The following is a 16,968-nucleotide window of genomic DNA, read 5'->3' as shown; positions in this document are numbered from 1 at the left end:
CAATGGAAATGTGCAGTGTAAAATTCCAATGTAATTTGAGAACAAATTTTCCTGTGTGAACGTGAGGATTAAGGAGGTATGAAAGGCATTGCTGGTTGCCCTTCTTTTAACTCATATTGACAGAATCACAGCTTTGTTTAGAATGTCAATATAATAATTGAGAAACTATATTTATCAGCTTCTCTTGAAGCTACGGGCGTCCATATGACACAGCTTCATCATTAACAAAAGGGTTTCCTTTGGCAGATGCTTATCTTTTATAGGAATAGATAGGGCTTCCAGGAAAGTTCTTGAACGAATCAGACTCTGCTGCCCCTACCCTTCCCTCTTCCTTCCTGGAATGAGGAAGTAGTGCTGGAATGCAGCAGCCGTCTGATATTCATGAGGTGAACAAGCACAAGGTTAAAGCCATGAGTAAAGATGGCTGAGCTGAGGAAAAAGAGTCTAGATCCTGATAGTATCTTAGGGTGCTCATATCAACCCTGAAGTAGCAACTTCCAAATATTTGTTACATGATAAAAATCAAACCATGTGGTTAAGCTACCCAAACTTGGTTATTTTTGTTCTAGACAGCTATCCTGACCTGTGATGAGGAACAATAAAGATAGGGAATTAATATTTTGTTCCCATCAATGAAGTTTCATGGGAGTTTTAGTAATATCTGATACTTAAGGTCTCTCCCAGATCTTAAAAGCTATGATTTCATAACTAGAACCCAACAAATCAAAATCCTCATATTACCTGGCAAAGAATAAAGCTGATAAAAACTTTGGATCATCTGTTCCAAATGCCTCACTTTATCAGTAGGAAATCTTAGTTTAAAGCTATTAAGTAACTGCTCAAGAGCACACAGACAGTAACTAGCGGAGGCAAAATTCAAACCCAAGCTATTACTTGTAAATGTATTAAACCACAAAAGCAAACTTCCCAAGCAAGTTCTATAGCCTATAAATTTTAATCTAATCTCCTCATATATATTCAGTATCACAATTATGAATGAGTGTGCCCAGTGACCACTTTAAGGATTTCACATAAGCTCCTTATTTGGCAAATATTCTGTTTTTTTATATTGCTGTGCTTAGTGAGGCAGGAAATAAGTTAAAGCCAAAAAAAGTTTAAGCATCGAACATTCAAACTCAAAGGTTATTCAGATTAACCTTCTTCTGTTTCTCAGAAATTCAAAGAGGCAGACCACGCCCATCCCACAGTAACTTGGTCACCTAAATCTCTCACTGCATGGAAGATGGTATGGTCATACCTCAGTACAGTAATGTAAGATTTGGGGGTGAAGAAAATTGAAAACTATTCTGAAGAATGCAGTTCAAGTGAATGAAAGTTCTCTTATTCTCTAATAACGAATGAACCTTTGTAAACATGAGAATTTAGAGCAAAGAGTCTCCATTAAACACATGCTTGGTGTAAGCAGTTGCCTATGCCTCCACTGATTTGGCAGGGTCAAAACGATGCATTATTTGGATCTTTATCATCGATGTCATGATAAATATCATCAGTAACTTATGAAGCCATGTAGTTCAGCTCCTGTCTTCAGAAAAAAATGTAATCTAAGTCCACATATCTAGGAAATTCAAGTGGAGAGGTAATACCATCTCTTCTCTGTCAAATCCTAGGTTATTTTTCCATAACTTCTTGTTTCTATTAGCACCAGTTTTTTTCCCTCTCTCTCCCTTTTTGGCTTTATTGAGATATAACTGATATTATATTATATTCATATTAAATTGAGTATGTCCTCTTTTGCCTCAACAGTGAGATGTCTTCACCAGCTAACAAAAGCCAAAGGAAACCCCATTTACTTATAGCAAAGGAGAAAAGGAGAAAGGGCACAATACCAAGAGAGCAGACTGCTTAGAGTGTGAGCTCGAAGATGGGTGGAACTTTGTCCTGTATCCTCCAAGCCTAGAGCACATTTAAAATCTGCCTGTGATACAGTCAATAAATACTTGCAGAATGAATAAATTACCTGAGAATGATCTATCAGCAGAATGAGTCCTTTCACCACACTAACAGGGTCGCCAGATGCTGACAGCATTTTGGACATCAAGTCACTGTATCCACTGAAAAAAGTGACAGGTCTGAGCTGAACATCAAAGAGGATGGCTGACATCCCAGCATAGGAGTCAAGGTTCTCCTCCCCTTCATCGGGAGTGGCTGCAATTAAGGCCTCCAGTCCTTGGGCTTCAATGACCACCTGGGGGGAAATGGGCACAACATCCATGACATTAGCTCCCTGCCTCTTCTGCAAGTGATGATGACTACAGCTAGAACTCCCCTAGGGTCAAAAACTCAAATGCCTGCAGCTGCTAGGCTAACCCGAACTACTCTATGCCTGAAACAAGCTGAGTTAGTTTTCCTCATTTAATCCTCACAGTCATCCCTTGAGGTACATATAATTTTATCTATTTTGTAGATGAGGCTGGAAAGAAAACCTCAAACAGCAGAGGCAGGACTTAACCCCCTTCTGACTACAAGGCCATGAGCTTTCCATTTTATAGTGTCACCCTAGAGACTCTTCTTAGTCTCCAGAACTGTCATGCATAGTGGATCAGCTATCCTGCAGAGCCCCTGAAAGCAGATGGAGAGGTGTTAGACAGCCAGCCTGAGTCTGCACGACAGAGGCTGTGAACTCTCTAAGCCGCGCCTCACACCTGTCCGCATAAAACTTTCTGTAGTAAAAGAAAAGAACCCCATGAAGAGGCTCTCATCCTGATCTCTGCCACAGAGGAATCCTACGTATCCTCTGTCCTTCATACCCAGTGCCTTAGCCACTGGGAGCTTCGCATTTCAGAGCACATATCAGAAAACAGATGGTGATGCCTCAGGACAGAAGGCGCAGCATCCTGACTAGAGTCCTGTCGAAAGTGTGGTAACTCAATATTGATAAGAACCCAAGTTTATATAGCACTGGATCATTTTTAAAGCTTAAACGAGCTTATTTAGAAGGTTATAATTTGATATGCATAAGAACTAAAAAGAAAGTATATTTCACAATGAGGAAGCTTTTATAGATTGTCACCAAATCTGGGATAAAACTAAGGGGATGGCAGTTAGCCAGTTGCCAGATGCCTACAGTTTATTCTCGTCTCTCCTAGCAGTATTGGAAAGACATGGATTGACTCTTTAGAGAGCCGTATTCTATTATGAAAGCTTTTATTATAGAGAATCAATCTTCTCATAGAAATACCCAGAGAAGGAAAGATATTCTAAAATTAAATATCTGCAGCTTCAAGGAATATATCTATGAATTAAAAATAAAATATTTTTTAAAACATATGTGAGAAATATTAGCATGATTTCAATTTTGGGAATATGTATACCTTTGAAAAGAAGGTTATGGATGCTTGGCAAGTCCAGTGACTCAAAATACATAGATTTTCAAGTTCATATTTTAAACTCTTTCTGGGACCAGAAACCACACAGCCTCTTACAGATGGACTCATGCGTGACACAACAGAGATATTAATTATGCATTCTATAGTGTTATCATTAGAATATATTTTATTTTACTTCACACAAACTCCTTACATCCTTTACTAAGCAAAGTTAATGGAAAACGAGTTACCTGGCTCCCATGAAGAGCAGCTTCCCCAAGATACTGAAAGATGTTGAGGTTACTTCTCCTTAGAATGCCAGAACCAGAGTAAAGAATGTCCAGGCTATAGGTAGATGCCGAGTGGGGACTACCTAATGACACACACACACAAAAAAAAACCCTGTAATTTAACCGTGGTTCCAGCAATACCCGGCTGGGGACGGGCAGGAAGGGAGGACCCCTTTCTGGGGTACGTACGTTCTATGTAGCCAGTATAGGCAGAAGAGGAACCAGTCTTGGCGAAACGGTCATAATTATGAGCAATCATTTCCTTCAGAACTCGACGGACCATTTTGCTGTAACACATAAGAGAAAAAAGCTGCACATTCATAGTAATGGCTGTTTCCCAAGTCAGATGTGGAAAGGACCCAAATCCTCAGTGGAAAAAAGAGGGGGCCAAATTTTCCTCGTGCCGCTCCGAGACTGGGGAGGTGCCAGCTGGAGTGCCAGCACCAGGACGAGGGCTTTCCCCTTCATTCCTCGGATTATTCAGTTTGGTATCACAATGACAGCAAGGCGAGAACACCCAACTATGAGATGGCTTAAGCTGATGGATGGACACACCTCAGGAGTGGAAAACACGTGCTCTTTGATCATCGTGGTTCTGTTGTTAAATAGTATATACTTTTAAGGCAAGTTGTACCAAACTGGAGAGGTTACCCAATATTTCTTTAAATGTTTTCCTAGACCTTCTCATGTTATCACTGGCTAATGATATTAATAGTAAACTCCCATAAATTTCTTCTTTTTGGGGGGGGAGGGTAATTAGGTTTATTTATTTATTTTTTTAATGAAGGTGCTGGGGATTGAACCCAGGACCTCGTGCATGCTAGGCATGCACTCTACCACTGAGCTATACCCTGCCCCCTGTAGTTTTTAATTGAAGAAACATCTCAGTAAAATCCAATTGTCTCCTCTATAGTAAGTCTTAAAACTTACCCTGTGCCTCTATTTTGTCTACCTGTCTAGTTAGTGTTGAGATCTTCCTATTCGTGACTACTTAACACTAATCATATCAGTAATAAGAAAATTATAACAACACAGCAAAAAAAAAAAACCCATTAAAATAATCAACTAAAGAAATATGGGTCTAGATCTGAGTTAGAACCTTATCGAGAGGAAGGAATGGATATAGGGTTTTCCCCCAAGTATCGCTCAGTTATAGGATTCTAGCCTGGAGAAGAAAAGATGAAGAGCTGTCTGCTAATATTCAAAGGGTCAGGATGTGGATGGATGATTAGATCTGTGCTGCTTCACTCCAGGGGTAAAACCAGGGCCAGGAGGAAGATTTCAGTTATGCAAAGTAAGGACTGGTGAGAGTCTCTGATGGATGACACAGGTTCCCTCAGAGGTGGTGAACCTCTGGCCACTGGAGCGGTGCAAGCGAAGTCTGGACACCACCTGCTGGGAGATAAGACCCCCGCATTGGAGAGTGATACCAAGCACGGGGATCTTGACGTCCTTCCCAACTCGGACATTTGCAGTTCTGAGGATCTGACTGCAGTGCTGGCGATGGCTTCCTCATCTTTCCCTGGTTGCTCTCAACTCCATTGCTTCCCCTTTACTGTCCCCTGAATCACTACGTTCCCAAGACAAGGGCAGCAAATACATCCAGAATATCCTCCACTGAGTCTCATAAAACCAAACAAAGCAATAGAAGAAGTCGAATCCACTGAACTAGGAACCCATGGCTGGAAAGAGATTTTGCTTTTTATCTCCATCACTCATCTGCCCCTCCTTCCTTCTTTGCCCTGCTCTTTTCTCTCATCTACTTACTCCTCCTGTTTCTTTATCCTTCAGTCTTATTCCTTGCTTCTCTTTCCCTCATTCTTTTACTGCCTTTTCCCCCCATTTCCTTTCTCTTTATCCATTTTCCACCCTCCCCTATGTCTGTTTTCCTTTTCAACTGGGAACACTCAAATTTGATCTTTCCTGAAGGTAGTGCTCTGCGTGTAACTCAGGGGAAATAGAAACTCCTCCTCCAGCTCTCTGATTTTAGTGAAAAAAATTCACCTCAGTGAATTTGAGAGGAGAGACTTGGTAACTGGAAGGAAGATGAATACAGCAAGAGTAACTGAGAGCAGTGAAGTCGGCTGATCACACTCTTCATATTTTCAATAGTTCTAAAATGTGGGTCACATCTAAGGTTTTAAACTCACATGGTAAATTCATTTGATCTGTCATAAATGAAGCATCAAAGATCCCTAACATTTGGAAAGTTAAGATGAAAAGCCATTTGGTGAGAACTTACTTCATCTTATTATGCTAGTTATAAAAATAGTCCTATTGAAAATATAGTTGGATTTTAAAACATTGCTAACATTTGGTAATACAATATTACCAGATCGAATGGGAAACCTAGAGGAAAAATCATACCCAGAGTTTCAAATCATAGTGCCAAGCTGAAGTTGTAAAATCTGGCCCACCAAACAGTTCTCTTATGGGAAATTTGGCAAACTCTGGTTTAATGCAACATAACCCAGAAGAAAGACCACACCATTTTTATCAACCACATGTGCACCACACTAACATACAAATAAGCTGGGACAAGCAGAGACCGGGGCACTGTTTCCTACCTGGCAGGTATTTCAAAACGTAGGATGTCTTGGATAATAGAGAGCATGTATTTATTCATTTCTTTGGGAAGCTCCCCAATAGAGAGCAGGATGTTTTTTACTTCCATGTAGGATGGATTGTTGTTTAAAATGACAGCAGCTGCGGTTGTGCGCACAGTCTTTTCATGAACTTTACGATTCTGGTGGTATATCCTGTTCAAAGCCTTCTTCACCTGTTTGTAAGATGTTCAAGCTTAGTTAGTGCACATTTAGATTTTTTAAACTGATATTGTGGCAGGAACAGTTAATGTTCATAAAAAATAGATGTGTGTTCCTATATTTCCTGCGTTCCTTTGCAGTTAGGCTGGGGCCATAGTTCTGGCTCATGGACCACAAACAGAATCTCTGTGGGTAACTTCTGGGCAGAGGTAGTTGAGAGCTGGCATACCTTCTCCCTCTCTTTCTTAGGCATAGCATGGATGAGAAGCTGAGATTTTGAGGCTTGTTTGTTATTGAAGAACATCATGGTATTACCTAACATAGATTTTTAAAGACATAACTGCCACATGGCAAAGGGACCCTGGGAAGAGATGTCTGTATGAATCTATATTTCCTTATCAGAATCTTACCTTCTTTTTTTAATTAATAAGCTATACTTTTTAGAGCAATTTTAGGTTTACAACAAAACTGAGCTGAAAGTACAAAGTTCCTCCATACTTCCTGCTCTCCATCCCTCCCCATCTCCACCCCCACACACAACCTCCCCCTCCATCAACATCCTGCACCACACTGGTACATTTGTTATATTTGATGAACCTATATTGTTATACCATTATCACATAAAGTCCATAGGTTATATTAGCAGACTTTCTCTTTTTTTCTGACAAAACATTAATACCAAAGAAAATTTGCCAAAATAATTGCATTCTGTGCCAACAACCAATTTCATTGGTTACTAGCATTGCCTAACAATATGTTGTATATGGAGCTCTGTACTAGGCATTTATAAATATGTCTTTCAATTCTACTTGCCTCTGCCTTTTTCTGTCTCCCCCAAATGTTGACCTTCTTCTCAGGTATATAGTAGTTTTTTTAAAAAAAAAAAACTCACCTAAGCAAAAACAACTGGAAAGAGCAGAGCTAGAATGTATATGCAGGTCTGTCTCAAAAACCCATGATCCTAATTATCATACTTCACAGCCTATCAAATTTGACACAAAATTTAGCTGCAAATTGGAAACATAATTCTCAGCAGGCAATTTATTTTGCTGTTTATAAACACTCTCTGACCTTAAAAAATGTTTAATTTGGACGGCTTCCTGAAAATGCAGCTGTAGGGACCAACATGGTATAATGCTTAAACCAGGTTATTCCAGTGTCAAAAATTTAAGGGCATCTTAAAACTTATGGAAGTAAAGAAATTTTGGAAAAAAATTGTTTCTTAAAATAAGAGAATATGCTTCCATATTTATGCTTTGGGATATAAGACGTTACCTATTAAAAGTGGGAGGCTGCTTCAGAATAGACTTAAATCCAATTTAAGGGTTATTTCTAAATAGGAAAGAGATTGTTGGTTTGGGGGGAAAAATTGGGTAACTTCAGAGGAGCTTGCATTTGACTCGTGATTAGGCATGCTTTTTTCATTTCATGAATGTTGCAAATATTCTTGGAGAATTTACCTCATCAGTTATGAAAGGGGCTCCATATCTCTGGAGAGTGGTGGTAGCGAGGTGGCTGACGGGCCCTTCTCCTGCCTCCGCATACTTCAGAAGCAGCGGGATGCCTTCTGGAAACAGGGCATTCTTCAGAGCCAGTAGGTACATCATGGTGTCCTCCTTTTTCTCTGGTTTTTCAAGTCCTCCCAAGATTAACTTCTTGGCTTCTACCACTGCCTAAAACATCACATTCTCCGTTAGAGATATGCATGACCATACACTAAACAAAGCTTGAGCAAGATCAGCTTTACTCTTGGGTCCAAGAAAACATTAGAAAGTTTTGCACTGGTCACCTGACTGAGGTACATGATGAAAATGAACAAGGAAAGCTTGACAAAGGTGGTGTTGTTTTTCTAAAAAATGCATACATTAACATATTCTTAAGAAGCAATGAGGGTAATTAATAACAGACATATTTACTTTTGAACACATTCTGAACGTATGAAAATCGTTTTTAAAATTCCCTTGTGATTGATGATTCCTAAGACAGCCCATTTGTTGAAACTTCTAAAGCAATGGTTAGATGGTGCCTAGGTGGTGGCACACACTTCTTTAGTAACAACTTTGGTGAAAGCACTTAGCACTTGACAGTAGGTTTTGTTCTAAATGTTTAAAAAGTGCTTGTTTCCACTTGATTCCAACTTTCATTAATGCTAACATGCTGCTTGAAAGGCCTTTTTTAATGCCTTTTATGTAGCATCCTTGGTTAGGTTCTTTTCAAACACGCTCTTTAATCAGAAAAGGGCTTTTTTTCTGGCCTAGGGGGAAAAAAAGGAACTGAGTACAAGTTAATAGCTTAATGGAAAAGTAAATTAGAAATAAGGACATCTAGGCTCTCATTTTACATTTCCTACTACATATGTTTTAGGGGCTTCAGTATCATCTTCAAAATAAGGTTCCTAAGACTTAATTCATCGAGAGGATTTATAAACTCTGAAATCAGGCTGCAGGTACTTATACACACACACACACACACAGTGGGAGAGATGAGGGGAGATATAAAAGGCGCCTAACTAGAATGAAAGATGCTACACTTCATATGTAATCAGAGAAATGCCATTTCTCAACTATCGGATTGATTTTTTAAAATTCGTAAGTTTGGTTAACATACTTTGTTATTGAGGCTATGAGGAAGTAGGCATTTTCACACATTGTAAGTGAATTGTGTAAAATGTTATGATTTCCGTGGAAGAAAATTCGGCAAAAGCTAACACATATGCATTTTGATCCAACAACCCTAGCCCTGAAGCTACAACTCCAAAAATAAAAGAAAATGTACCTAAGATTATTCATTTAAGCAGTATTTGTAATAGCAAGATAGTGGAAACCACCTAGTGACTATACGTAGAAGATGTTGAATAAACTGTGGGGTCTCAGTTTAACAAACAAGGAGCACCATGCAGCTGTAAAAGAAAGGAGGAAGATCTCTGTGAACCCGTGTGGGGTGATTTCCAGGGTATACCGTTAAGTGGAAAAAATGAGATACAAGAGAGTGTATATAGAAAGCCATATTTTAATGCAAGAAAAAAGAAATGAGTGTGTGTACATCTGCTTACTGTTGCAAAAAAAAAAAAAAAAAAAAAAAAAACCACAGGAAGGAGAACCCAAAATTAATGATACTGCTTACATAAAAAAGGTAGGTGAGAGTGAGGGGGAGGGAGGGCAGGAAAAGGAATGAGATCTCTTTGAGAATACTTTTAAAATAAAGTTTTGACTTTTGAATCGTGTTAATATTCTATATATTCAGGAAATAAAATGAAATCAACAAGGATGAGAGATTGCTAAAATTGAATTTAAACAGAAACAAATGAATATAAATGTATCTGTGTATTGAAGACATAACTAAACAGAAGAGAATAAAAAAGAATTAATCCAAGCAATGTTTGAACATAGTACTCTGACTGTATACCTTTATTGCAATATATTCTAATGACAAAAAGAACTGAGATGAAGTCTTGACCTTTATTTAAGTCAGTTTGTTTTTTGTAGATATTGGTGTAGCAATTCTGAAACTATTTTGTGTGTGTTTTAGGACTGAGCAAATAAATTTATTATATTGATGTTCTTAAAAACCAGGGTCCTCACTGTGGGAGAAGAAAGGTGTAATTACGAGAGAAAGAACCTTGTAGTAATGGATTGGAATTAAAGGTAGCAGTATGAACTCGCAATTTAGTAAATATAAAAAATGTATCTTGCCCATCATAAGCGCCTAGGTGCAATGGCACTCAAGTAATGAGAAGTTGAAATCTTCAGGGGTAAAATGTCAGATGTCTGCAACTCACTCTCAAAGGGTTCAACCAAAATAAACTAAGACAAAATAAAACAGAATAAGATAATTCAAATATGGCAATAAGTTAACAGTTGGCAAATCTAGATGAAGTAGGCATACAAATATTCAAGGAATTGTGCTATTCTTACCACTTTTCCACAGGTTTGTATTTTTTCAAATATAAATTTGGGGAAAGAATGAACTGGGATGCAGGGAGGTCAAAATGTAAGCAAAACTAAATAGAAAAAAGAAATATGGGCTTAGTACTCATTGTGATCTTGTCTAGCTGCCATTTGGACTGTCATAAGGTAACAGCTTTCATGAAAGTAAATGCTGAAAAGATCTAGCACTTGATAGAGTGGCAGGTACCACTTGGATAGTTATAAGTATTGTGTGCCCAGTAGATATCTTAAATTTGTGTTTAGAATACATTATTTTCTTTCTATCCAGATGTCTCTGAGATGCGAAAGAGGTAGAAGAATATTCCACAGCAGAAAGTTGAAAAGAAAATTTGAACACTCACTATGGTCCATTTGGTGGCCAAGTCTCATTATGTTCAAAGATGCATTTTGTAAAAAGTTGCTCAAAAACATTAACAAAAGTGAATGACAGTGATAGTGGATAGTTTAAAGCTACCCACAAGGTAAGTTTAAAGATGTGATAACCAGACCATCCCAACATCAGAAGAACTTTAAAAGTAATCCTTTGTTCTGTTTGCTTCTCATGCTATATGCCTCCCTTGGGTAATCCCATCCTTCCCAAGGTTTCAGCCACTCTCTATTCATGATCCTAACTCCTTTTCTGGACTTGTAGATGGGTGTGGTCATCTGCCTGTTGGACAACTCAACCTGGTGGCCCAAAGAATTCAAGCATGGCCAAAACAAATTAATAGCTCTAACTCCCTCCCACCTCCAAACCAGGTTCTATAAAAAATTTTACTTAAGTGCATCAGTATACATCTAGTATCCTACCCTGGGAGCTTATAGTCACCTAGATTCTCACCTCTGAGACCCCACATCCCATCAGTCACTTACATACTATTGACTCTACCTGCTAAATGGCTCCTGAATCTGTCTCCTCCACTCACCTCACTGCACCTACATTAATTCAGACCTTTACTAATTCTTGCCCAAATTGTTGCAAACATTTCCAATCCAATCTCACTAATCTCACTGGTTCTAATGCAGCAGGCACCCAGTCCATATACCATTTTGCTTCTTTTTAAATAAAAAAAACTCAGTGTGCCCTTCACCACCTAAAAACCTCATTATTCTCCCTTCTCTCTATAGAATGAAGGCCAGACTCCTTAGCTTGTCATGAAGAAAGATCCAGCCTACCTCTCTTCTCTCTTGCTCTCTTCCCTGCATCCCCATTCCCACCTGTCTGCCCCACAAACATATATTTTATGTTCTAGCCCCACAGAATTTCTCACTGTTCCCAATCATACATTTGGGCCTTTACATATGATACCCTATTTCTCCTAGAATGTCCTTTATTCCATAAAACTGTCTCTTCACCTGAAAAGTTCTCCTAGACTAAGTTATTTAATATCATCCTTTTGTGAAAACTTCCCCAACACTCCAAAACAGAATAGTTACATCCTGCAGTAATCTCAGAGCACTCTTTTTATGTTTCAATATTATTATTAATCTGTCTGCATTTATAAACAGACTAGGAGTTCTTTGAGGATGGTAGAATATTATATGTATCTTCATATTGTGGGGTTAGAGACATGCCTAGCACAAACACTCATTAAATACTGCTGAGTGGATGTTTTTATATGTGAGTTTCGTGTTTAACCAAGATATCTGATATATTATTACTGAAGCAACCCAGCTCCTCAAATAATTATAGAAAATTGAAAAATATAAGAAGTCATAGTTCTCTGATGTCATAAAAGCCATACAAATTTGATTTCTGCCGGAACTTAATAAGCTGAAACTCAAACATTTTCAATGCTGTTGGGGTTTTTTGGGGTTTTTTTTGGTGATCTTTTTTAGACTTAGTTTGCATTCTAGTTGTGAGTTACCTCTTTTGGAACTGTTTAGTTTCAAGATGTTCTCTGTATCGTTTTTTAATAGCAAGCAGACAGTAAAGAAAATAACAGTGATGTCTTTTGGAGATAGAAGAAAAATGCTGACCGAAAGCTGGCCGTATAATAAATGTGAACAGAAAAAAGACTATATTTTTATACATTTAATATCTTTAGTTGCATTATAGAAAGATGAGCTTGTTGGATGTTAATCCATTTGGAATTTCCATATTTAGTAACATCCATAAAGTGAATGTTTTCTTTTGTTATTTTTTAATGAGAAAGATAAAAATTGATAGTCACTCAGGCAAGTGGAGAAAATTTGAGAGAATGAAATTAAAACTCAGATGTGAAGTTCTAAAGTAATTAGAAGTCAATTTCCACCATCAAAACTCAAAGCTGCAAACCAAACTTGCTGTCAATAAAGGTCTGCTCTGGGAAGTAATCTAATATTTTCTAAGAACAAGAACCCTGTCATACATGTCTTTCAAAGCTGAGTACATAGTAGGCATGCAATAAAGATGATTGATGGGGGATTAATGGACTATTCACTTTTTAAGAAGTATTTATTGAACGTTATATATGTACTTAAGCAACTGGTGTTGAATGAACAAAGACCTATTTCTGTATAGAACTTAGACTTCGGTAGGAGGCAGAAATAAAAAATAAATGTCATAAATAACTGAATTATAAAGTATGTTAGATGGCAATAACTGCTGTGCAAACGGTGAAAGTAGAGGAGGGTAAAGGGGACTAGGACTGCACCTAGCGGCGCTGTACCAGTGGCGGGCAGCACCGTGAACGTTAGATAAGATGGTCTGGAACTACACACATGATACATTGGACTGGATTCACACTTACTTTGAGTTTGCAGCCTTCGTTCTGACACAACTTCCTGACAAGGGCCCCGATGATGATCATAACGGTTTCTCTGATGTCATTGCTTCCAAAGGAACCTTTGAACTTACTCTATTAGCCAAACAGGGATAAGAATCAGTTACCAAAACATTTAAACACTTTCAAGGGATATTTTTAGTTAAGAAACTAAAAGCTTGAAGAAATCATTTTTACGTTCCTAGATTGCAAAAGCAGAATTTTGCTTTGGGGACACTTCTAAATTCACTACCTAGCTTTGAATTGAAGAGTTAACAGAGTCTTTCCAAGTATTTTTAACATGGGTCTGTAAACTCCTGAGAGGTTTATGAACTGGGTTTTCACTGGGTCAATGAATCCAAAAAATGGTCTGTAAAATTTTATGTATGGGTAATGAGGGGCTTCATTGCTTTCATCAGATTCTCAAACAAGTTCATTTTCCAAAAAGATTATGAACTATTCCTCTAAATCATAAGTGAATAAGTGCACTTCTGTTTTTAAATCTTGGACTCAAGAGAACTCTAACTTTTGCTTCCAATATAACTTTTTTAATATCAGAAGAATTATGTCTCTTCAATGTACTGAGTATTAAATACCATGAAGATTTTTGAAGTCAAACAAATCTTTTAAAATCAAATTTTGAAGCATAACCAAGACTTCTCCCTTCTGAAATTTTGTCCCATGTCACATTAGTCGATAGGTGAACACAATCTTTAAATTTTTATAAAGTATATTTTATGTTATTTAGAGGAATTGCAAAGAAGACATTATGTGAAATAATGTACTGTACAGTTAATGATTAATGGGTAGAAAATAGTCCAACAGAATTTGAATATGAATAATCAGAAGGCTCTACTTTCAGCCTTCACTCTGATGCTAGCAACTTTTTTTTCTGAGTTCAGACAAGATCGGGCACGTTCAGGATGGTATGGCCATAGATGCTAGCAACTTTTTTTATTGCAATATAGTCAGTTTACAATGTTGTGTTAATTTTTGGTGTACAGCATAGTGATTCAGTTGTATATACATATATATGTCTTTTCATATTCTTTTCCATTATAGGCTATTACAAGATATTGAATATAGTTCCCTATGCTGTACAGTAGGACCTTGTTGTTTATCTATTTTATGTATAGTAGTTAGTATTTGCAAATCCCGAACTCCCAATTTGTCCCTCCCAGCCTCCTTTCCCCACCTGTAGCCATAAGTTTGTTTTCTATGTCTGTGAGTCTGCTTCTGTTTTGTAAATAGGTTAATTTGTGTTATTTTTTTAGATTCCACATATAAGTGATACCATATGGTATTTTTCTTTCTCTTTCTGTTTAATTATTGCTTAGAATCCCAAGAGCTTTTTAGCAGCTGAGAGCCTTTATTTTCCCAGTGTCCATTTAACTTACAATGAGGGCCCTGAGGAGTTCTTCATCGGGGTGGGAGGCAAATCCACAGGCATAGAGAAACCTCTCCTGGAGAATAATGCTACTGTCACTTTTGAAATCCAAAAAGTCCAAAATGGCATCTAATGAGTCTGGGGTCTGAGCAGAGGTGACAGCATCCACCAGCTGAGGCCTACAGAAAGGCATAGTCATGGACATCAATGCTTAGGGCGCTTAGGAAATTTTAAATCGCTACCATTCATAGATGCCATTAGTTTGAGTTTCCTAAAGAAGTAAAAAAAATTTTAATTTAAACAAAAGAAAAATGAGTGACTTTCTCCAAAAGACCCCCTCATTTTATTCTAAACCTCTCCCTTAACTCTCTTCTTTCTCATTCAATATATACTCAGAATATATAAATTTATTTTACTATATTAGCCTAAGCCAAATAAAATTGGGAGATTTGTAAATCAATTTATATAAATAATATCATAAGTTAGGTTAAAATTCTTTTCTATATGCGTAATTTAGAAAAGCCATGGTCCCCCAAATCACTTCTATCTCTAATTAGCTTTGCAGATATGTATATTTCTCAAATTCTTAATTTAGCTAGGGCAGTATTATTGAATGGAAAGATGGGACATTTTCTTAGCCTTCATTTGTATCCAGGAAAGAAGATTTGCTCATTTAAAAAAAAAAAAACAACAAAAAGCAACAATGATTAGGTGTGAGCAGACTGGAACCCCTACAAGAAAGTACGGTTACATATTCTACTCATCAGGAATCTTTGGTTGGTTGAGTCTGGGATGGTAGAATTTCTGAAGCTAGTTGTCATAGTGATGAACACATTATATATGTAAATATTTTATCCCACATCTATAAACATACCATACATGTGTTTAATACTTTATACTTAAAAAAAGATATACTTGCTCCATATCATTTTGATCCTAACAAAACCTTTCAGGAATGAAGCAGAGACAGAAAGAATACTTATTAAGTGTCTATTAGGCAAGCACTGCACTAGAAATTTAGGTGTGCAACCTCTTTTTGCTTTAACTTCATCTGAAACATGTAACTAAAACAATAGTTACCTTAGGATTGCTGGGAGGATTGAATTACATGATCTATGTGAAACATTTAGAATCGTTCATGGCACAGTGTATATGCTGTTATTAATACGACCACCTCCCTGAACATCTCTGTCAGTTTAATACTAATATTCTCTCTTACTACATGAAGACACAGACTCAGAGTCATTTGTTTCAAGGTTCCATAGCTGGTAAATGTATAGCTGGGACAGGAACCCAGGTTTTTCTGACTCTGGAGTACATGGTCTTTAGTTACAGTCAGTATTTCCTAAAGTGTTTTTCATGCAACATTAGTGCTACAAAATACTTTTAGAATCGGGATTTTTCAAGGTCATGTAAGTTTAGAATATGTTTAAGGAAACTTAGACAAAATATTATCAGATTAAAGAAGCTGAACATTTCTGCAGCAAAGAGAACTATTTGACCTGGTTTTCCCCAATGCTTTCTAAACTCAGTTGTTCACAGAATTCTTTCTTTCGGCCTACTTGCTAATAATCTGCAAATTATAGGATATGCACAGTAGACCCTTTGGGAAATGTTACATTCCACCTCCCTGACTTTCAATATCCTACAATAAGTAGTAGGAATTATTTTCTGTATTTCACAGATGTTGAAAGGGAAGTTCAGGGAGGCTAAATGTAAATGACTTACTTAATGGTTGTATGCTCTTAGAAGTCAGAATTTAAAACCAGGTCTTCTGATTTTATCCCACCATCTTTTCTACTACACTGTGTTACATGTGTGTTACCTATTATATGGTACAATATTGTATAAAGAATCTGATTTCAAAAATACATCATGCAATCATGGAAATTATTGCCACCTTAAGATTTTTAGGCTACAAATAAGACTAAGGTTTAGTGTACTCTCTATTCTAAATTAATTGCTAATTTTTACACTGTTCTTGTCAGTATTTTTGTTCTTGACATAAAGATAAGTCACCCTAAAATATATTCTTGAGTTCTATGATTAAAACAGAGTCTGAGAATTTATAATTTTGCATACATTTTGACTTCTAGTTTACATATTTATTTTTGAAGAGAGTACCCAACTTGTAATTAGTCATACAGAATTCCTACCAGTTTTTTTAAATGTCAAGGCAAATAAATAACAAATACAATCAAGAATAAACAGATTTCTCAGGATTAAAAAAGCTAAATTCTCCTTTTCTTGGGTAACTGAGTCCTTTGAACTCAGTGACTACTGTTGCTCTGTGTGTGTGTGTGTGTGTGTGTAACTTAGCCACTTTCTACTTTTGATTATATTAGTGGCTAGTTTCCACTATATGGCAAATTAATTGAGCCATGTTCTATATCATCAATTAGGATAATTAGTATCATAGAGTTTTATTTGTACTTACAGACAAATTTTGTATTGCAGACCAAAACACTTGTCTTTACAAAGTGTATTTGTATTTGTGTTTACAAAGTAAATTTGAGAATTGTCAACTCTC

At 37.1% G+C, this 16,968-nt stretch overlaps 1 protein-coding gene across 1 annotated transcript in view; it reads right to left on the bottom strand.

The window, feature by feature from the left end:
* MTTP (microsomal triglyceride transfer protein) overlaps positions 1–16,968 on the bottom strand; it is a 45,459-nt gene that overhangs the window by 8,692 nt on the left and 19,799 nt on the right. The window contains exons 9-15 of the mRNA XM_006192972.3: positions 14,449–14,617; positions 13,040–13,147; positions 7,842–8,054; positions 6,184–6,395; positions 3,806–3,903; positions 3,578–3,699; positions 1,979–2,206 (exon numbers count right to left, since the gene is read on the bottom strand). Coding sequence (XP_006193034.1) covers positions 1,979–2,206; positions 3,578–3,699; positions 3,806–3,903; positions 6,184–6,395; positions 7,842–8,054; positions 13,040–13,147; positions 14,449–14,617 — 1,150 coding nt within the window. The remainder of the gene's footprint in view (positions 1–1,978; positions 2,207–3,577; positions 3,700–3,805; positions 3,904–6,183; positions 6,396–7,841; positions 8,055–13,039; positions 13,148–14,448; positions 14,618–16,968) is intronic.

Source organism: Camelus ferus, chromosome 2 (assembly GCF_009834535.1).
Source record: "Camelus ferus isolate YT-003-E chromosome 2, BCGSAC_Cfer_1.0, whole genome shotgun sequence".
NCBI lineage: Eukaryota > Metazoa > Chordata > Mammalia > Artiodactyla > Camelidae > Camelus > Camelus ferus.
Note: the sequence above shows the minus strand (reverse complement) of the source record. Positions and strands in the feature narration are given on the sequence as shown.